General features: G+C 40.9%; 1 protein-coding gene across 3 annotated transcripts in view; it reads right to left on the bottom strand.

Moving 5' to 3' along the window:
* Window positions 1-23,722, bottom strand: part of FNIP1 (folliculin interacting protein 1) — a 118,050-nt gene that overhangs the window by 36,337 nt on the left and 57,991 nt on the right. For all 3 annotated transcript variants that reach the window (XM_083181855.1, XM_083181857.1, XM_083181856.1), the window contains exons 3-4: window positions 5,309-5,446; window positions 746-846 (exon numbers count right to left, since the gene is read on the bottom strand). In XM_083181855.1, the coding sequence (XP_083037981.1) occupies window positions 746-846; window positions 5,309-5,446 (239 nt within the window). The remainder of the gene's footprint in view (window positions 1-745; window positions 847-5,308; window positions 5,447-23,722) is intronic.

The raw sequence follows: 23,722 nt of genomic DNA, 5'->3' as shown, positions 1-23,722 counted from the left end.
AATGTCATTTTAAATGTTTATTTCCTGCTTATGGGCAGGGATCATGCAGGGAGAAAACCTATCACCCTTGTGCAATTATCGTTTGTAGAAAATACTGTTTCTGAGCTGTTCAGACTGCAGGGAAAAAAGCTCAGAAACGTGTAGGATCCTGCTTTTAACACGTTTCAAAATACCGGTATTCTGTAACCGGTAAATTGACAATGGAGCTTTCACACTGCAGCTGTTCCCGTTTTAAAACGGTAAAAAAACAGCAATATACCATGTTAAAGCTGCAATGTGAAAGGGGTATTAGTCGAATAGCAAAGGAATTTCACATTGTGTACACACCTTATGTTTACCGCTGTTTCTTAAATACTGAAAGAGGACATAACCCCTTCAGTGAGTGCTAAAGGGGTTATTTTTTGTTCTATGTATCATACTGTATAATAAAAAGCATTGACCTTAGTGATATCTATTCAGTGATCTTTTCATTGACATTAATGTAAGCACGCCATAATGGCTTCCTTGGCAATCAAATGGAATAAAACTATGCTAATTTGTACCTAATAAATCAAATAATCATTTATAAACTAAGTGATTAACAATGAGCGATTAAAATTGTTTTTTTCAATCTAAATCTTTTTAAGAAATACAAAACTGTGATGTTGCCTGTTCACTTTTTAGACCAATGCTTCTACTGTATGTACTGTACTCCCGCACATGGTTTGCATCTGAATGTGAAATGTATGGGAAGGTAAACAACTACCGTATCTGGTGAATTTTCAGAGTGGAGCCTTTGTAACTCATGGCCACAGACCCAAACATCATCTCTCCAAGCATGTTGGCGTCTGAGGAGCATCGGGAGCTCTACAAAATAAAGGAAAACAATTACAACTTTGTTCAGGGGTTTTCATAAAACAAACTCCCTAAAACATAAGGGGGGGGGGGATTTACAAAGATGTGTATTCTACTTCACGTGTGATGTTGCTATGGGCAACCAATCAGATCCTGTCTACTAATTTCTAGAGGTTGCTAAATAAATGAGAAGTAGATTCTGATTGGTTGCCCACATCTTACACATCTTAGTAAATTCCCCCCCAGGACTGTTTCCTTATACAATCGGCCTGGATCTTTGATCAGTCAAATAGTAAACAACATTTTTTATTATGTGACACTTCTTCTAATGAATGTTAATACCAAAGTTATGAGATATGTTACCATTACAAAAATGTTGCCAGCATAACAGGTACCGTGCTGGACTTTTATTTGTTTTACATTTCTTATATATTTACAGACTAATGTGGACTTCACTTATTTCTGTATGCAAACCCTGTAGAAAAAGAAACCGAATACTACTAAAATGACACAGGGAGCTGCCTCTTGCCACTTAATACGCAATACCTGACACTTTTCCTACAAACAAACAATAAAATTCTCCCTTTGGGCAAGAAATAAAATAGTACAGGAATGCACTATGCAGCTAACCATTCACATACCATAACTGGTGTTAAAATGTAACCCATGGAACAGTGCCAGTTCTGTTTATTGCTTTATTTAAGCCCATTAGTTTTACAAATAATGATTTGGAGAGCTGGCAAAAAGTAGCTCTGTTTGTTGCTAGTTTATGTGTAGAATATATTTTTGTATTGAAGAACGTTCTACACTGCTGTCCGCCAGTTCACTAGTATTATCCCTTGCGGACAGTATTTTCCATGTTTGTCCATGACGTCGGACATATTGAATTAACAATATACTTTTACTATGGTGTACTGTGCTTCTGTTTAAGGTACCTTATGACGCACAGGAGGGCTGTACTATATGCTGCTTTGTATCATTTTATAACGTTATAGTGACTTGTACAAGTCCTATTCTCTGGACCACAATAAAATATTAAGCACTGTGGAGGAGTCAAATATGAAATCCATCTTCCACTATGCGTGCCGAAGACATAACAGCCAATCTCTATTATAACGGAGTGCGGGTAAAGTAAAAGGAACCATTTATGAAACAATTTGTAAAAAAGTATATTTTACTAAAATAGAACAATTGCACAAATTCTAATCAATACACTATAAAAGTCCCTAAATTAACATATAAATATAAACATACATATAAATAAAGCAAATATGAAAAAAATAACAAAAAAAATACATAACTAAAGCAATGTAGTTACCAAGCACAGTCATAGAAGTTCTGGTAGACCTCAGTATGTATAGTGAATTACGTACAAGTCAACTGATTGATCTGCAGCCGCTTCTTAATATTATATAACTAGCCTAGATATATAGATAGATATATATAGATATATCTATAGATATAGATCGATCTATCTATCTATCTATCTATCTATATATATATATATATACATAATATAAAGAGGTGGCATATTATGTCATCACATATAATGCACCATAGTGGCTGCACATAGTGACCTTCCCTCTCCATTCCTGTTCTAGGGGAAGCAGCATATCAATCAGCACCCTATAGATGTCATCTAGCTCTGTTACAGTTCTAAAGAAACAATATACTGTACCATCCACAATTCAGGCAATAGCGGTCTGTCTGTAGATATATATATATATATATATGCAATAAGATCGCACTCCATACAAAAATATAGATATATATATATTTTTATTTCCAAAAGGTGGCACTCGGTTCACAAAAAATAAAGCTCAGAGATGTGTGTCTATCAACGTTTCATTTGTCTATTGGAAATTTGAACGTTGATCGACACACGTCTCTGAGCTTTATTTTTTTGGGAACCGAGTGGCACCTTTTGGAAATGTGTTTATCCTTACCGTGGGTCTGGAGTTGGAGGCACCAGGGCCGAGCATATCCTCATTGGAATAGTGCCGACTTACCTGTGTTTATATATACCCTACCGGAATGGCCGGGAGTCTCCCGAAAATCGGGATCCTCCCGGATTCAGGGGGACCCCCGCTCCCGGATTCAGGGGGACCCCCGCTGCGCCCCCGATCGCGGCATTTAAATGCCGCAATCCGCGGGTCTCAGAGGAGGGGGCGGAGCTAAAATTGCACTATTTTAGCCACGCCCCCTCCACGGAGATTCTCGAATTCCCCCATTTAACATTATGGGGTGGGGCTTAGCGACGTCACGCTCAAGCCCCGCCCTCGAGCAGCTGCTGAAACTCTCCTCTCCGGGCTTCTCCCGGAGAGGAGAATATTAAAGTCGGCAACCCTGAGATATATATATATATATATATACATACATATATACACACAGGCAGAAGCACTCAGGAGGACTTGTAAAACATTAACATTAGCTTCTGCCTGTTTCTTGGACAGTTCTATGTGCATTTAACGAGAGGGCACCAGGAAGAGCTATAAAGCTAGAAAGCGAATCCAAATTGCACAGTGTTCAGCCGCATGCGATGCAGATTCGATGGCGCACCCCCCATATAGTCAGTATTGAATAGAAATATAGATTGTGCAGGCGAGATATTGACTATCTTGCTTGTAGAATGTATTTGCCCTACTACGGCCAAATTGGAAGATAGTGTGAAGTACAATTAAAGCGCATTTAAGTCACAATCAAATAGTCAAAATTGGATAGTAAAAATCTGTCATGAGCCAGAATGGAACCATGTGTGGTTGTAACAACTGTGTTTGGCAACTGCATTCATTTATTTATAGAAATTCTATATCATCTGTATTCTGGGTAGGGACTAAATAGGTACCATATATACTCGAGTATAAGCCTACTTTTTCAGAAAAAAATTTATGCTGGAAAAAGCCCCCCTCGGCTTTTACTCGAGTGAGGGTCCCACTTGAGTCTAAGTTTTTTTTGTTGTAAAATTAGGTGCCTCGGCTTATATTCGGGTCGACTTATACTCGAGTATATACAGTAATTATATTTATTGCCATTGTTCCTCTAATTAGTGAAATGTATATATTCTTTATACAGGTGGGCTCATCAGTGGTCAGTACACAGCTCAATACCAGTGTTTTACCCACTAAAAACCCCGCCAAATCCCGGGTAAAAAAATCCAGATCACTAGACCCAGGTTTCTTAGCTTGTCACAATTCCCAAATGAGACAAAATCCCGGGTTGGTGCGCGTTCATGTGCATAAACCCATGATTTATAGGTTGGTGGAAAATGGATATTAGAAGGACATTTATTAAAGCTTGGGGAAGAGACAAAGTAGAAAGAAATAAAGCACCAATCAATCAGCTCCTGTCATTTTTTTACACACACATTAGCCTGTAAAATGACTGATTGGTTTGTACTTTATCGCTCTCCAGTTTCACACTAAATAGGTCCCTAAAACCTTTGGATATCACTTCAGCTTTTACAAGTAAGCATTGGTGATATTATTACATTTCTGTTAACAGATAAATGCAGGTTTTGGTTGTTCGATAAGTATTGTAAATGATCAATTGTGGGAATAAAACAGCTTAGATAACAGACGAGACTGCTCAGGACATTGCCTGCTTAAAGAGCAATATATATCATTCAACAAAGACAAACCTAAAGGATTACAAAGCCGGAGCAGTAGGTTTATAGGACTATTTTGGGGACGCTGTAATAAGACTCTTGTGATCTCTGCAAGTTCACTTGACAGGAAGAATATTTATCTGTGTCAGATGACTGCCTTCTCCACAGGCCAAAATCCCTTCTCTTATGTAAAATGTAACTCAAGCCAAGAGAGGAGATCCCAGACCAAGAGCCAGATGAACAACTCAGCATTTAAAAGTCACATGCTCTTGTCATTTTTAACTCTTTTTCTGGTGTTGGGACAGGAGAGCATCAATCATGTTCATAAACGCTGTTACAGTCAGCATTTCACTACAGGTTTGCCCTGCGGTTACTGCAAGACATACAGTACTGTAGGTATCATCTTGGTATTGTGAATTCTTCCAAATGACTGACAGTGAGTAATAGACCTTAAGGCTGGAATGCATGAGTTCACATGGACTGCTAGCTAGGAGGTTAGATATAAAGTATGTAATAGTATTCACCAGTGCACATGATGTATATCACAATCATTTCAATCCTATACTGGATTGGGGGCAATGGGAGAGCCCTATCACAACTTGGAGAAAGATAAAGTACTGACCAAACCGTTCCTATGTGGTTTCTGTAACATGACATGATTGGTTGGTACTTTAGCATTCTCCAAGACTATAAATATTCTAACGTCTTTTACACTACTTAACTTATAATATATTATATATCTCTATCTATCATAATCAGTTGCAAAGGTTATTTCTTATAAAAGGAAATTTTAAGTAAAATAAAACATCTTTTGACATTACAACATCAAGTCAAGAATCTTGTGGCAGTTTTTACCCAAGGGTGAACTACCTGGTATTTTGGGCATTGTTCCTTTGTCTCAGAAGCCAAGGAATTGGCTGAACCATCCAAAGAAGTTGAGCTGTCTCCTCCTGGCCTTAGCTGGCACCATGTCCCAAACACCCTCACTGGAGCGTCACTCACAAGTTTCTATGGAGAATTAATGGAAAGACAAATGTTAGCTTTTCGCATTGAACATCATTGAAGTGAGAAAAAAAAGGCACAAATGTTTTCATTCTGGGAGTCAACTGAAGGACAAATACTGTTCGTACATCTGTGTGATATGAATGTGTACCTGACGCCTACACACAGGGAAAGGAGCCATTTTTTGGGGCCAAACAAATATTCAGCTCACCTATTTACTTGGAACTACATACATCACTGCAGTATGAGTCACTTAGCCACGACTTAAAAGGATAATGACTACTTAAAGCAATCCTTCCTCCTCCCATGTACAGAGAATAGGAATTTTTGCATGGGGGACAATTAAATAAATATTTTTATGTTAGGGGGGTATGGGAACAAAGCGCTTATGTTAAGGGTAAGACATACGATGACGTACAAGGACAGGGTAGGGAATGGAGAAGAGAAGAAAAAATAAAAAAAAAATATAGAAATAAAAATAAATATAAGTAAAAAATAAATAATAAAAATTGAAATAAAATTAAAAAAAAAAATATTAATAAAATAATAATATGAAAATGGAGTAAAGCAAAAATATAGAACAAGTGAGAATGAAACTAAAAAATAAATAAAAATTGAAAATAAGAAGGAGCAATGCAATAAATGTTTACACTCTTTTGCGTAGTGGTAGTTGTTAAGAACCAGGTCCGGAGCTGTGCTTCCGATGGAAGTAAATGTCCGTGGTGGGTGCAAAGCACTGGGGGAGCTTTTGACCTAACTATCCCTTACTTGTAAGTGAGGTAGACGGTCTTCTTCTGCCGCTGTGTATACTCGCGGCTCTCCTCTCTTAGCTGAGCTCAGATCTCACAGCACAGTTCAACTATACAGAGCTTGTTAGCAGCATGAGACAAAGCCAGCAGGATTTGACCAGCAGCTCGAAACGCGTTGGTTACGTACGCAGCCAGGACCGGAAGCGCGAAGCCGAAACCGGAAGTCACCGCTAACGTGGAGTGAGGAGAGCCGCGAGTATACACAGCGGCAGAAGAAGACCGTCTACCTCACTTACAAGTAAGGGATAGTTAGGTCAAAAGCTCCCCCAGTGCTTTGCACCCACCACGGACATTTACTTCCATCGGAAGCACAGCTCCGGACCTGGTTCTTAACAACTACCACTACGCAAAAGAGTGTAAACATTTATTGCATTGCTCCTTCTTATTTTCAATTTTTATTTATTTTTTAGTTTCATTCTCACTTGTTCTATATTTTTGCTTTACTCCATTTTCATATTATTATTTTATTAATAATTTTTTTTATTTTTTCAATTTTATTTCAATTTTTATTATTTATTTTTTACTTATATTTATTTTTATTTCTATATTTTTTTTTATTTTTTCTTCTCTTCTCCATTCCCTACCCTGTCCTTGTACGTCATCGTATGTCTTACCCTTAACATAAGCACTTTGTTCCCATACCCCCCTAATCTACGTTATCTCTACAGAGCAGCTATACATCTACCCAGGCGCAACGAGCATTACTTTCTATCTGCCTTAAAATATTTTTATGTGTGTGTATATATATACAGCATATAATATGTGTGTGTGAGTGAGAGAGACACTTGCAAAAAAATTTGCAGAAACTTGCAGGAGAGGAGAGGTGCCCCTTTGGGTGCAGGAGCCCAGCGGCAGATGATTTCATTGCCTCTCAGACTTACGCCTCTGATTGAGCAGCTGAACACAGGGCCGGGATTACAAAATTAATGGCACCACTCCCCCACCTTCTGCAATTTAGTACAGTCTGATGTGTAATCAAATCAGAAGTGGGATTAAGCTACTGATAATAGGAGATCAAATGCATGTCATTTGATGGCTCCGAGTGGTCCTGAAATGTATATGTGACATACGACGCATGAGAAAGTAAGAAAACAGAAATTTCTACCAACTGCACTGAAAATGAATACATTAACCCCTTCCTGACAGAGCTAGTTTTTGCGTTCCTGACAGAGCCATTTTTTTCAAATCTGACATGTCTCACTTAAGTGGGGATAACTTTTTTTTGCTTTTACTTATCCCAGTGATTTTGAGATTGTTTTTTCGTGACACATTGTACTTCAAATTAGTGGTAAATTTGGGTCGATACAGTCTGTGTTTTTTTGTGAAAAATACCAAAATGTCGTGAAAAAATGGAAAATTTAGCGATTTGCAAAATGTTAAATTTTCTGCTTGTGAGACAAATAATCTTACCACTCAAAATAGTTAATAACTAACATAGACCATATGTCTACTTTATGTTTCCATCATTATTTCAACTTCCTTTTAATTTTTTTGGACACTAGGAGGCTTACAATATGAATAGCAAATTCTCAAATTTTCAAGAAAATTTCAAACACTGATTTTTTTAGGGACCAGTTCAGTTCTGATGTGACTTTGAGGGACTTGTATGTGAGACACCCCCATAAATGATGCCATTTCAAAAACTGCACCCCTCACAGTATTCAAAACAGCATTTTGGAAGTTTGTTAACCCTTTAGGTGTTTCACAGGAATTAAAACAAAGTGTAGGTGAAATTTCAAAATTTCATTTTTTTTGCAGATTTGCAATTTTAATACATTTTTCTAAGGAACACAGTACATTTTACTAGAGAAATGTGACTAAAAATTGATTCCCCCAAATCTTTTGTTTTCATAAATATCCTATATGTGGCCCTAGTGTGCACGTTGACCAAACCACAGGCTTCATAATAGAAGGAGCACCTACTTGATTTTGGAGCCTCCTTTTTATGAGATTATTTTTTAGGCACCATGTAGGTTTCTAGGCACCATAAGATGCTAAAATTTAGGAACCCCCCCACAAGTGACCCCATTTTGCAAACTACACCCCTCAGGGAATTCATCTAGGGGTATAGTGTACATTTCAAACCCCCAGGGGTTTCACCAATTGTGGTCCAACTGGGCAGTGAAAATGAAAAATTAAATTTTTTACACAAAAATGCAGTTCTGGCTCAAAATTTTTCATTTTCACAAGGAATGAAGGAGACAAAGCCCCCCAAAATCTGTGCCCCAATTTCTACCGAGTACGGCAATGCCTCACATGTGACCAAAAAATACCAGTTGGGTGCATGGCAGGACTCAGAAGGGAAGGAGTGATTTTTGGATTTTGCAGCTCAGATTCTGGTGGAATTTTGGTGGGTGCTATGTCGCATTAGCAAGACCCCCCAAGCACCAATACAGTGGAACCCCCCCACAAGTGACCCCATTTTGCAAACTACACCCCTCAGGGAATTCATCTAGGGGTATAGTGTACATTTCAAACACCCAGGGGTTTCACCAATTTTGATACAAGTGGGCAGTGAAAATGAAAAATTACATTTTTTTACACAAAAATGCAGTTCTGGCTCAAAATTTTTCATTTTCAGAAGGTATGAAGGAGAAAAAGCACCCCAAAATCTGTGCCCCAATTTCTCCCGAGTACGGCAATGCCTCACATGTGACCAAAAAGTACCAGTTGGGTGCATGGCAGGACTCAGAAGGGAAGGAGTGATTTTTGGATTTTGCAGCACAGATTTTGGTGGAATGAATGGTGGGTGCTATGTTGCACCAATACAGTGGAACCCCCCCACAAGTCACCCCATTTTGCAAACTACACCCCTCAGGGAATTCATCTAGGGGTATAGTGTACATTTCAAACCCCCAGGGGTTTCACCAATTTTGATACAAGTGGGCAGTGAACATGAAAAATTACATTTTTTTACACAAAAATGCTGTTCTGGCTCAATATTTTTCATTTTCACAAGGAATGAAGGAGAAAAAGCACCCCAAAATCTGTGCCCCAATTTCTCCCGAGTACGGCAATGCCTCACATGTGACCAAAAAATACCAGTTGGGTGCATGACAGGACTCAGAAGGGAAGGAGTGATTTTTGGATTTTGCAGCTCAGATTCTGGTGGAATTTTGGTGGGTGCTATGTCGCATTAGCAAGACCCCCCAAGCACCAATACAGTGGAACCCCCCCACAAGTGACCCCATTTTGCAAACTACACCCCTCAGGGAATTCATCTAGGGGTATAGTGTACATTTCAAACCCCCAGGGGTTTCACCAATTTTGATACAAGTGGGCAGTGAACATGAAAAATTACATTTTTTTACACAAAAATGCAGTTCTGGCTCAAAATTTTTCATTTTCACAAGGAATGAAGGAGAAAAAGCACCCCAAAATCTGTGCCCCAATTTCTCCCGAGTACGGCAATGCCTCACATGTGACCAAAAAATACCAGTTGGGTGCATGACAGGACTCAGAAGGGAAGGAGTGATTTTTGGATTTTGCAGCTCAGATTCTGGTGGAATTTTGGTGGGTGCTATGTCGCATTAGCAAGACCCCCCAAGCACCAATACAGTGGAACCCCCCCACAAGTGACCCCATTTTGCAAACTACACCCCTCAGGGAATTCATCTAGGGGTATAGTGTACATTTCAAACCCCCAGGGGTTTCACCAATTTTGATACAAGTGGGCAGTGAACATGAAAAATTACATTTTTTTACACAAAAATGCAGTTCTGGCTCAAAATTTTTCATTTTCACAAGGAATGAAGGACAAAAAGCACCCCAAAATCTGTGCCCCAATTTCTCCCGAGTACGGCAATGCCTCACATGTGACCAAAAAATACCAGTTGGGTGCATGGCAGGACTCAGAAGGGAAGGAGTGATTTTTGGATTTTGCAGCTCAGATTCTGGTGGAATTTTGGTGGGTGCTATGTCGCATTAGCAAGACCCCCCAAGCTCCAATACAGTGGAACCCCCCCACAAGTGACCCCATTTTGCAAACTACACCCCTCAGGGAATTCATCTAGGGGTATAGTGTACATTTCAAACCCCCAGGGGTTTCACCAAGTTTGATACAAGTGGGCAGTGAACATGAAAAATTACATTTTTTTTACACAAAAATGCAGTTCTGGCTCAAAATTTTTCATTTTCAGAAGGTATGAAGGAGAAAAAGCACCCCAAAATCTGTGCCCCAATTTCTCCCGAGTACGGCAATGCCTCACATGTGACCAAAAAGTACCAGTTGGGTGCATGGCAGGACTCAGAAGGGAAGGAGTGATTTTTGGATTTTGCAGCACAGATTTTGGTGGAATGAATGGTGGGTGCTATGTTGCACCAATACAGTGGAACCCCCCCACAAGTGACCCCATTTTGCAAACTACACCCCTCAGGGAATTCATCTAGGGGTATAGTGTACATTTCAAACCCCCAGGGGTTTCACCAATTTTGATACAAGTGGGCAGTGAACATGAAAAAATTACATTTTTTTACACAAAAATGCAGTTCTGGCTCAATATTTTTCATTTTCACAAGGAATGAAGGAGAAAAAGCACCCCAAAATCTGTGCCCCAATTTCTCCCGAGTACGGCAATGCCTCACATGTGACCAAAAAATACCAGTTGGGTGCATGGCAGGACTCAGAAGGGAAGGAGTGATTTTTGGATTTTGCAGCTCAGATTCTGGTGGTATTTTGGTGGGTGCTATGTCGCATTAGCAAGACCCCCCAAGCACCAATACAGTGGAACCCCCCCACAAGTGACCCCATTTTGCAAACGACACCCCTCAGGGAATTCATCTAGGGGTATAGTGTACATTTCAAACCCCCAGGGGTTTCACCAATTTTGATACAAGTGGGCAGTGAACATGAAAAATTACATTTTTTTACACAAAAATGCAGTTCTGGCTCAAAATTTTTAATTTTCACAAGGTATGAAGGAGACAAAGCACCCCAAAATATGTGCCCCAATTTCTCCCAAGTACGGCAATGCCTCACATGTGACCAAAAAGTACCAGTTGGGTGCATGGCAGGACTCAGAAGGGAAGGAGTGATTTTTGGATTTTGCAGCACAGATTTTGGTGGAATGAATGGTGGGTGCTATGTTGCACCAATACAGTGGAACCCCCCCACAAGTCACCCCATTTTGCAAAGTACACCCCTCAGGGAATTCATCTAGGGGTATAGTGTACATTTCAAACCCCCAGGGGTTTCACCAATTTTGATACAAGTGGGCAGTGAAAATGAAAAATTACATTTTTTTACACAAAAATGCAGTTCTGGCTCAAAATTTTTCATTTTCAGAAGGTATGAAGGAGACAAAGCACCCCAAAATCTGTGCCCCAATTTCTCCCGAGTACGGCAATGCCTCATGTGTGACCAAAAAGTGGCAGGACTCAGAAGGGAAGGAGTGATATTTGGATTTTGCAGCACAAATTCTGGTGGAATGATGGTGGGTGCTATGTCGCATTAGCAAGACCCCCAAAGCACCAATACAGTGGAACCCCCCCACAAGTGACCCCATTTTGCAAACTACACCCCTCAGGGAATTCATCTAGGGGTATAGTGTACATTTCAAACCCCCAGGGGTTTCACCAATTTTGATACAAGTGGGCAGTGAACATGAAAAATTACATTTTTTTACACAAAAATGCAGTTCTGGCTCAAAATTTTTAATTTTCACAAGGTATGAAGGAGACAAAGCACCCCAAAATATGTGCCCCAATTTCTCCCAAGTACGGCAATGCCTCACATGTGACCAAAAAGTACCAGTTGGGTGCATGGCAGGACTCAGAAGGGAAGGAGTGATTTTTGGATTTTGCAGCACAGATTTTGGTGGAATGAATGGTGGGTGCTATGTTGCACCAATACAGTGGAACCCCCCCACAAGTCACCCCATTTTGCAAACTACACCCCTCAGGGAATTCATCTAGGGGTATAGTGTACATTTCAAACCCCCAGGGGTTTCACCAATTTTGATACAAGTGGGCAGTGAACATGAAAAATTACATTTTTTTACACAAAAATGCAGTTCTGGCTCAAAATTTTTCATTTTCACAAGGAATGAAGGAGAAAAAGCACCCCAAAATCTGTGCCCCAATATTTCCCAAGTACGGCAATGCCTCACATGTGACCAAAAAATACCAGTTGGGTGCATGGCAGGACTCAGAAGGGAAGGAGTGATTTTTGGATTTTGCGGCTCAGATTCTGGTGGAATGAATGGTGGGTGCTATGTGGCATTAGCAAGACCCCCGAAGCACGGTGAAATTATGAACCTAATATTCCATAGATGTGTGGTATATTTTAAAACACTCCTTTATACATAGGCCGGGTTTGTCGGGGCAAGTGTCACACTGGAAAATAGTTTGCTTTCTTATTCCCTTTTTATAGCAAACTTTGCACCTTTTTTGTGTCCTGCCCTTTTTTCCAGTGGAGGGGATTTCATCAGGAAAATGCTGCCCTGGTACAATACGGGGACCAGTACTAGAAGTACTGGGGCCCTCTGCCTGCTGGTTCCCAAATATTAGGCCCTTTATGACTTCCTCTTGAAAGTGCATAAATGTCCCCCTCTGGCCGGTAGAACGGAATAGCACGTAAGCGTTATACAGTGCCATCTGGATGATATACACGGCCACCTTCTTGTACCAGATTTTTGTTTTCCGCAGGGCACTGTACGGCTTCAGTACCTGATCTGAAAGATCAACTCCGCCCATGTACCTATTGTAATCCAGGATACAATTAGGTTTGGAGGTGTGGGTACTGGTACCTCGTACAGGGATGGAGGTGGTACTGTCTCCGTGAATTGTTGTCAGTATAAGGACATCCCTCTTGTCCTTATATTTGACCAACAACATATTTTCGTTGCATATTCCCCTGCTTTCACCCCTTCTCATTACTTGGGCAATGTGCGTTTTTGGGAGGCCTCTTTGGTTCTTGCGCACAGTACCGCAAGCTGCTGTACCTCTTGAACCAAGGGCCTTAAACAGGGGGATGCTGGTGTAAAAGTTATCCACATAGAGGTGATAACCTTTATCCAGGAAGGGGTGCACTAAATCCCAGACAATTTTCCCACTAACACCTACGAGGGAGGGGGGGCATTCTGGCGGTTCAATTCTTGAATCCTTCCCTTCATAAACCCTAAACCTGTGGGTGTACCCTGAGGTGCTTTCACACAGTTTATACATTTTTATGCCATACCTTGCCCTCTTACTGGGAAGGTACTGGCGGAATTTAACCCTTCCTTTAAAATGTATAAGGGACTCGTCGATACAAATAAATTTTTCAGGGATGTACACCTCTTCAAATTTGGCACTGAAATGATCAATGACCGGCCTGACTTTGAATAGCCGGTCAAAGGTGGGATCATCTCTGGGTGGGCACTGTGCATTATCGGTGTAATGTATAAATTTAAGAATTGTCTCAAATCGAGTCCGGGTCATGGCCATACGGTAAAATGGAGTACTGTACAGAACATCTGTACTCCAATATTGCCTAATTTCTGGCTTTTTTACTATGCCCATATGAAACACCAGACCCCAAAACGTCATCATCTCTACTGCATCTACAGGGGTCCACCTAGCAAATGATGACGTGGGGTTTTGAGCAATAAACTGCTGGGCATATAAATTAGTTTGGTCCACCATTAAATTTATAAAATCATCAGAGAAAAATAATTTGAAAAAGTCAATTTCTCTGAGACCTGTGGAATCAAATTGGATTCCTGGCATGGCCAAAAACTCAGGAACCTGGGGCTCAAAATTGTCTGGTGGTGGGGTCCATACGAGATCAATTATTGGGGGGGGGGTCTCAGCTGCTCTACGGGGGCGTCTTTGAGGGGGTCCCTCATCACCAGAGGAGGAAGAGGAGCTTAAGGCAAATCCTTCAAATTCCCCGCTTGCATCACTGGCTGTGTCAGAGTCAGAAGCAAGCATGGCATATGCCTCCTCCACTGAATACATTCTCCTGGATGACTGGGAGGACATTTGGGAGGACATTTGGGATGCCATTTTTATTTTTGTGTTACTGGTAGTGAAATGTTTCAACACGTGTATAGTGTAGGGGGGGGTACAAACTTTATTTCAATCCGGGGGGAATGTAGTGTGTATGTAGTGCAGAAAAAAAAAAAAATACTTTATACCAATAAAAAAAAAAAAAATGAAGGGGTTAAAAATAAAAAATTGAAGGGGTTAAAAAAAAAAAAAAAGGTCCTGCGCCAAAAATTGAGCACAGATGTTGGTCAGTAACGTCTGTCACTGAACAGCGCTCAAAGGCAACAGGAATTTGATCAAAAAAAAAAAAAAAATAGATCAACCCTGTGCCGAAAAAGATGATCAGTGATGTACGTCACTGATCAGCGCACAGCGGCCACAGGACACCCACAAAATCACAGTGTGTGTAAAAAAAAAATTTAAAAAAGACCCCACAGCACACACACAAAAAAAAAAGGTGATCAGTGATGCGACACTGATTACCAGTGAGGTGCAGCAGGTGCACAACCTTTGGTGCAACTGACAGGTATATATAAAAAAAAAAAAACCTCTGTACCCCCAAAAAAGTTGCTGATCACCTCAGATATAGTGATCAGCACAAAAGGCGGGGGCAGCAGACACAAAATTTAGCACTCTCTATCACTCTCTGTCACTATCTCTCTCTATCTCTCTATCTCTCACTATCTATCACTCTATGACACTGCAGCAGCAGCACTGACAGGTATATCTATATATAAAAAAAAACCTGCGCCCCCAAAAAGTTGCTGATCAGTTAATTTATACTGATCAGCACAAAAGGAGGGGGCAGCAGTCAGTTATATAAAAAATATATAGCACAATCTGTCACTATCTCTCTCTATCTCTCTCTCTCTATCTCTCTCTATCTCTCTCTATCTCTCTATAACTATCACACTGCAGCAGCACAAAATATAGCACTCTGTCACTAGGCCTCTCTATCTATCTCTCTCTCTCTATCTCTCTCTCTCTATCTATAACTATATCACACTGCAGCAGCACAAAATATAGCACTCTCTGACACTATCTCTCTCTCTATCTCTCTCTATCTCTCTCTATCTCTCTATCTCTCTATCTCTCTCTATCTCTCTCTATCTCTCTATCTATCTCTCTATCTATCTCTCTATCTCTCTATCTAGCTAGTACACTGCAGCAGCACAATTTCACAGGAAGGCACAAGTAGCAACAGGATCCAGGAAGCAGTGATGAAGCAGCGATCAGGTAAGTATGGAGCAAGTTTGGAGCAAGGTTCTGGTCAGTATGGCGGCAGGGGGGTACGGTGACCGCACTGCACGCTATTCCAGACCGGAATGGCGTCTGCAGTGCAGTCACCGTTAGTTTAAATCCCCCTCCTTGGCTGTGATTGGTCCGTCGGTCCGACGGACCAATCACGGCCTTTGGGGGCGGGCGGGGTGAGGTGGGGTGACACCAGTGTCACCCTTACACCCCGCAGTGATTGGTGCTGTACTTTACAGCACCAATCACCTCTGATCCCGTGTCACCGGCGAACGTTATTCGCCGGTGACACAGGAAAACGCTGTGAATGGCTGTTCACACTGAACAGCCAATCACAGCGATCGCCGACGGGGGGGCGGCATCGCAGCCCCCCCTGGGCATGCACGGACATGTCTGCTGTCAGGGACAGCAGACATGTTGAAACTGTCACCGCGTCTATAGACGCGGTGACAGTTTAAATCCATGACGTACATTTACGCCATGTGTCGGGAAGTGCTTCCCGACCATGACGTAAATGTACGTCAAATGTCGGGAAGGGGTTAAAAAAGAAAATTGCTAGAAGCAATGGAAGTGGTTCAGCACATCTATTAACAAGGCGCGGTCATCAATCTGTCTTGTTACACTGCCATCGTCCATATCCATGTGAATTGTCACGGTCCCAGAATCATTTTCAGGAGTTGTACAACATTAGGCAGAAATTCCTCCTTATTCATCAGTTACACCTTAAAAGCTTGAGGTAAGTGCCAATCACACTCTGCAAACATACATCACTACTAGGTGCCCTTGCTGTACATTCCACAAGCTTCTGATGAGTAACAAATGCAGCAGCGTGCCTAATATAGAAGCAACTCTAAGCTGTTAAAAAATAGAAAAGATTTGACCCTTCATATAATACGGTGACCAACAATAATTTGCTCACACACCACCCATGTAAGATCCAGAAATAAAATTAAGGTATCAGAATACGGAGGAAGGTTTGCCAAACTGTCATAACATCTAGTAAATGCCAAGAGCATTTATACATTATATATTATACACACACACACATACATACATACATACATACATACACCCATATATATACATGCACATCTAATTTGGGAAAACCCAATACAGGTTGAATATCCCTTATCCAAAATGCTAAGGACCAGAAAAATTTTGGATAATGGATTATTCCGTATTTTGGAATATTTTTATATTTGAATGAGGTATCTTGAGGTACCTTGCATTTATGTTGTATAAACACATCAAACACATGAAATACACACAAATATATTTTATTTGTGCATAAAACAAGGTTTTAAAAAAATGAAACAAAATTTGTATATTATCTCAGACACTGAATTTGAATGCCAAGCAATCATGTACTTGCACATATTTAGTGCCAATTACATGTTATTTCCCCAGTAGTGCCAGTTACAGATGTAGCTAGTAGGTTTTTAGCAAAAAAAGAAAAAGTACATTTTGGAGACTATGATTTTTAAATAATTTGGGTAAGGGATACTCAGCCTGTATGTTAGAAATCCCTAAAAAATCATTGTTAGCAGTGAGCATTGGATTTACCATGCTGAGTTTCACGGGTGCCGGACAGGATCCCGACAGTCATTAACCCGACATCGGGATCCCGACTGTTAAAACACACACCGACGGCCGTTGGCTATTTTCCTTCGTGGGGGTCCACGACCCCACATAGAGGGAGAATAGAATAGGTGGCACCGTGTCCGCAGCGTGGCGAGCGCAGCGTGGCGAGCGCAGCAAGCTCGCAAGGGGCTTTGTTGCGCTGTCTGAGTCCAGGCAGTCAGGATCCCGACGTCGGGATAATGACGGTCGGGATCCCGACGTCGGGATAATGACTGTCTGGATCCCGACGTCGGGATAATGACTGTCTGGATCCCGATGTCGGGATAATGACTGTCTGGATCCCGACGTCGGGATAATGACTGTCTGGATCCCGACGTCGGGATAATGACTGTCTGGATCCCGACGTCGGGATAATGACTGTCGGGATCCCGACGTCGGGATAATGACTGTCGGGATCCCGACGTCGGGATAATGACTGTCGGGATCCCGACGTCGGGATAATGACTGTCGGGATCCCGACGTCGGGATAATGACTGTCGGGATCCCGACGTCGGGATAATGACTGTCGGGATCCCGACGTCGGGATAATGACTGTCGGGATAATGACTGTCGGGATCCCGACGTCGGGATAATGACTGTCGGGATCCCGACGTCGGGATAATGACTGTCGGGATAATGACTGTCGGGATAATGACTGTCGGGATAATGACTGTCGGGATAATGACTGTCGGGATCCCGACGTCGGGATAATGACTGTCGGGATCCCGACGTCGGGATAATGACTGTCGGGATCCCGACGTCGGGATAATGACTGTCGGGATCCCGACGTCGGGATAATGACTGTCGGGATCCCGACGTCGTAGAAACATACCACACCCGAGTTTTACAGACTCCACTACAGATCAGCAATACTTAATGTCCACCAATTTTTCGTTTTGACTGCTGATCAGCGTCGGGGTAATCATGGTGCTGCACGCGCACTTGATTTCCTACCTGTCAATATCATAGTTACATAGTTACATAGTAGATAAGGCTGAATAAAGACTTGCGTCCATCTAGTTCAACCTACGTTTTAATAGCTTATCCCTTGTAAAAGACAGAATATGGTTCTTTTTAGTACCCCTGGATATTTTTATCCAATAAATGCTTGTCCAACCTTATTTTGAACGTATTTATTGTATCCGCCAACACCACCTCTCCAGGAAGAGTGTTCCAAAGTTTGACTGCTCTGACCGTAAAGAAATTTTTTCTTTTGAGGGAACGAAATTTTCTTTCCTCTAATCTAAATTCGTGCCCTCGTGTCCTAGTTTCCTTTCTTGCAGTAAAAAGAGTGCTTGAGAGTTCCTTATATTGGCCCCTGATATATTTGTACATGTTGAGCATGTCCCCCCTTAAACGTCTCTTCTCAAGTGTAAATAGTCCTAGCTTGCTTAATCTCTCCTCATAGCTTAAATTCTCCATTCCCCTGTTGCTCTTCTTTGGGTTTTTTCCAATTCCATGATGTCCTTTTTATAGTGTGGGGCCCAGAACTGTACTCCATATTCAAGATGCGGTCTAACCAATGCCTTGTACAGTGGCATAATTACTTTTGAGTCCCTAGTATCCATGCCCCTTTTAATACATGCTAGAATTCTGTTGGCCTTTTTTGTTGCAATGTGACATTGAACACTGCACCCCAGCTTATTATCTATATGGACTCCTAGATCCTTTTCAAGTGCTGAAGTACCTAATGCCTCCCCGCTTAGGTTGTAACTTACACACTGGTTACGTCTCCCGAGATGCATAACCTTGCATTTATCCACATTGAACCTCATCTTCCACTTTTTAGCCCACTCATCTAGTTTGTTAAGATCATTTTGAAGTATGTTCACATCCTCTGTTGATTCAATAATTCTACTCAGTTTAGTGTCATCAGCAAAGATGGATACATCGCTGAGAATCCCCATCCCTATATCGTTAATATAAATGTTAAACAAGATGGGCCCCAGTACCGAACCCTGTGGCACTCCACTTAGTACTGGTATCATAGTTGATACTGCACTGTTCACAACCACTCTTTGTTCTCTATTACACAGCCAGTTCCCTACCCATCTACAGATATTTGCACCTAGTCCCAGGTCCACCATTTTATTTATCAACCTCTTGTGTGGTACTGTATCAAAAGCTTATGCAAAATCAAGGAAGACCACATCTACTGCGCTTCCATTATCAAGGTTTTTGCTGACATCCTCATAGAAGCCCAGTAAATTTGTCTGGCAGGAACGATTTTTCACAAACCCATGTTGGTTAATACTAAGTAAACTATGAAGGTCTAAGTATTTCAGGATACCATCCCTTAAAATGCCCTCAAATATTTTACCCACTATTGATGTTAAACTCACAGGCCTGTAATTTGCAGGGTCATCCCTTTTACCTTTTTTAAATATTGGCACTACCTCTGCTATTCTCCAGTCTTTTGGTACCATACCTGTTGATAGTGAATTATCAAATATGCAATATAGAGGGGTCGCAAGTTCCTCCTTTAACTCCATTAGTACCCTAGGATGTATACCATCTGGCCCTGGTGATTTGTTAGTTTTTATTTTGCTGAGCCTCAAAATTATATCCTCGGTCGAGAGATCCATATTGAGGTCCGGTTTGTTTGTCCCAGTTGAGGTATCTGTGCTTTCCACTAACTGCTCTCCCCTAGTAAATACTGATGAGAAGAACTTATTTAACACTTCCGCTTTTTCATTATCTTCTGCAAATTTTTTACCGTTGATATCTGTTAGTGGGCCTATGTTCTCTTTAATTATTCGCTTGCTGTTTATGTACTTGAAAAACTTCTTGGGGTTCGTTTTACTTTCTGTGGCTATACGCTCTTCGTTTTCCCTTTTAGCTACTTTGATTACTTCTTTACAAGTTTTGTTTGTTTCTTTATACTTGATGAACGTCTCCTCATTTACGTTATTTTTATAGAACTTAAACGCTTTTGTTTTATTGTTGATCGCTGTCCTTGTATCATCATCATCTGGGAGCACTTCCACCAGTCCAAGCTTGGTAAAAATGAAATGCCTGGAAACAGGTGTATGTACCCTGCCATCCAACATCATTAAATAAAAAAAGATCATAGAGACAGGTTATTAAAAACCGTGAAGTGCAGCTAAATTAGCCACATTGATAGTAAATGGTGGATAAGGTGCTGCAATTGCAGGACAGGTGGTACAAAATCTGGGCATTACTTGGCTGTAGCTTTGAAGTATAGATGTGTGAATTACTGTAAAGACCACTTTATTCTAGGTCATTAGAATTCCACATAAACATTTTTATAGCGTGGCATGTTACAGCAGCAGCCAGTAACATGCAATAAATCTTCCTGAGGGAAAATGTTCAGTGAGCAATGGTATGGTAGAAGCCATCTGATCTACACATACCCAGGATACAGGCTCGATGTACAGAAACATTCAGACACCTTGCGGAATGAAACACTGACAATACATTTTGGATTTCCCTTACAAAATACACAAATATATATCTGCCTTAAACCCATTAACACTGTAACTTCTCATAATACCTGCACACCTGCCCAGTGAAGGAACAGGAGAAATGTCAGTTATTGGACAGGGATACCATACACTGCATATATGTTAATATATATATAGTTAGATATATATATCCACAGACACAATACAGGCGGCACTACTGAAAACTCCGGTCAAGTGCCGCCTGTATTGTATCTGTGTATACATACCTACCTGTATGATTGTTGTCGGAGGGCACCGCGGTTGTTGATTATTGGACCTCAGAGTGTCGGACCCCAACTTTCATTGTATGTATGTATGTATGTATGTATGTATGTATGTATGTATGTGTATATGAAAATTTTTCCATAAATTGAAACGTTGATCACTCTACAGTTGTTTGTGTACGTTATTCAAGCTAAGAGTGCCGCACCGTTGGAGATTATATATATATATATATATATATATATATATATATATATATATATATATATATATATATATATATATATATATATATATATATATACATAATAGTGGTTATGGCGCCTAATATGTAAACGTTAAAGTCCAAATACAATAAGTGCAATCCAAATCCAAATTAAGTGAAAAGAAGATTTCTTCCAACACTTGTTTATTTGGTCTTCACAGGATTATCGAGTAAAAAACGGTAACTTGAAATATCCCAACGCGTTTTGTCTCACAGAGACTTCATCAGGGGAATATGACAAGACAATCTACAAGCATATATAAAAGGCATTTCAGTATACCAATAGAACATTTTTTTATCACGTTTGACAATTCTCTATCTGGGGTATACTCAAAAAACGATTGGAGAAATATTTTTTTTATATATATGACGGTAACTTCCTTAATCCTATAGGATGGAGATATTAACCCCTTCACGACATTTGACGTATATATACGTCATGGTCGGGAAGTACTTCCCGACACATGACGTATATATACGTCATGACTTCTAACTGTCACTGCGTCTAGAGACGCAGTGACAGTTAGGTGATGTCTGCTGTCCCTGACAGCAGACATCCCCCCTCGCCGCCCAGGGGGGGCAGGGGTGCCCCCCCCGGTCGGCGATCGCTGTGATTGGCTGTTCAAATCTGAACAACCATTCACAGCGTTTCCTGTGTTACCGGCGGCTAAGCCGCTCGGTAACACAGGGATTCACTGGTGATCGGTGCTGTCAAGTACAGCACCGATCACCACCGATGTGCAGCCCCCCCTCGAACCCGCCGGGCACTCACCCGGCAGCAGCAGCAGCTCCCCCGGCTCCCCCGGAGCGTCTGGAGCGCACGCAGCGCTGCCCTCCTCCCCCCTCCCCCCCGCAGCAGCAGCAGCAGCATCAAGCTGCAGAACAAGTTAAAAATTAAATGTACAGTATGCACTGAAAAAATATATTTATATACAGTATATATATATATATATATATATATATATATATATATATATACACACACACACATATATATATATATATATATATATATATATATATATATATATATATACATATACACACACACACATATATATATATATATATATATATATATATATATATATATATATATATATATATATATATATATATATATATATATATATATATATATATATATATATATATATATATATATATATATGTGTGTGTGTGTGTGTGTATATACCGCACCGATTACCACCGATCGCCAGCCCCCATACCCGGCAGCCCCCCTCCCTCCCACCCACCCGGCTGCCGCAGCACCAGCACCCCTCCCACCCCCCCCCCCCCCGCCAGCCGCAGCGCCAGCCCCCCTCCCAAAGCTGGTGACTAAAATGGGGTCACTTGTGGGGGGGTTCCACTGTATTGGTGCTTCGGGGGTCTTGCTAATGCGACATAGCACCCACCATTCATTCCACCACCAAAAATCACTCCTTCCCTTCTGAGTCCTGCCATGCACCCAACTGGTATTTTTTGGTCACACGTGAGGCATTGCCGTACTCGGGAGAAATTGGGGCACAGATTTTGGGGTGCTTTGTCTCCTTCATTCCTTGTGAAAATAAAAAATTTTGAGCCAGAACTGCATTTTTCTGTAAAAAATTACATTTTTTTTACACAAAAATGCAGATCTGGCTCAAAATTTTTCATTTTTACAAGGAATGAAGGAGACAAAGCACCCCAAAATCTGTGCCCCAATTTCTCCCGAGTACGGCAATGCCTCACATGTGACCAAAAAATACCAGTTGGGTGCATGGCAGGACTCAGAAGGGAAGGAGTGTTTTTTGGATTTTGCAGCACAGATTTTGGTGGAATGAATGGTGGGTGCTATGTTGCACCAATACAGTGGAACCCCCCCACAAATCACCCCATTTTGCAAAGTACACCCCTCAGGGAATTCATCTAGGGGTATAGTGTACATTTCAAACCCCCAGGGGTTTCACCAATTTTGATACAACTGAGCTGTGAAAATGAAAAATTATTTTTTTTCATTTTCACTGCCCAGTTGTACCACAATTGGTGAAACCCCTGGGGGTTTGAAATGTACACTATACCCCTAGATGAATTCCCTGAAGGGTGTAGTTTGCAAAATGGGGTCACTTGTGGGGGGGTACCTAACTTTTAGCATCTTATGGTGCCTAGAAACCTACATGGTGCCTAAAAAATAATCTCATAAAAAGGAGGCTCCAAAATCAAGTAGGTGCTCCTTCTATTATGAAGCCTGTGGTTTGGTCACCGTGCACACTAGGGCCACATATAGGATATTTATGAAAACCAAAGAATTGGGGGAATCAATTTTTAGTCACATTTCTCTAGTAAAATCTACTGTGTTCCTTAGAAAAATGTATTAAAATTGCAAATCTGCAAAAAAAAATGAAATTTTGAAATTTCACCTACACTTTCTTTTAATTCCTGTGAAACACCTAAAGGGTTAACAAACTTCCAAAATGCTGTTTTGAATACTGTGAGGGGTGCAGTTTTTGAAATGGCATCATTTATGGGGGTGTCTCACATACAAGTCCCTCAAAGTCACATCAGAACTGAACTGATCCCTAAAAAAAATCAGTGTTTGAAATTTTCTTGAAAATTTGAGAATTTGCTATTCATATTTTAAGCCTCCTAGTGTCCAAAAAAATGAAAATGAGGTTGAAATAATGATGGCAACATAAAGTAGACA

Source organism: Crinia signifera, chromosome 4 (assembly GCF_055691185.1).
Source record: "Crinia signifera chromosome 4, ASM5569118v1, whole genome shotgun sequence".
Lineage (NCBI taxonomy): Eukaryota > Metazoa > Chordata > Amphibia > Anura > Myobatrachidae > Crinia > Crinia signifera.
The sequence above is the reverse complement of the archived record's forward strand: the minus strand, read 5'-3'. Positions and strand labels throughout refer to the sequence as shown.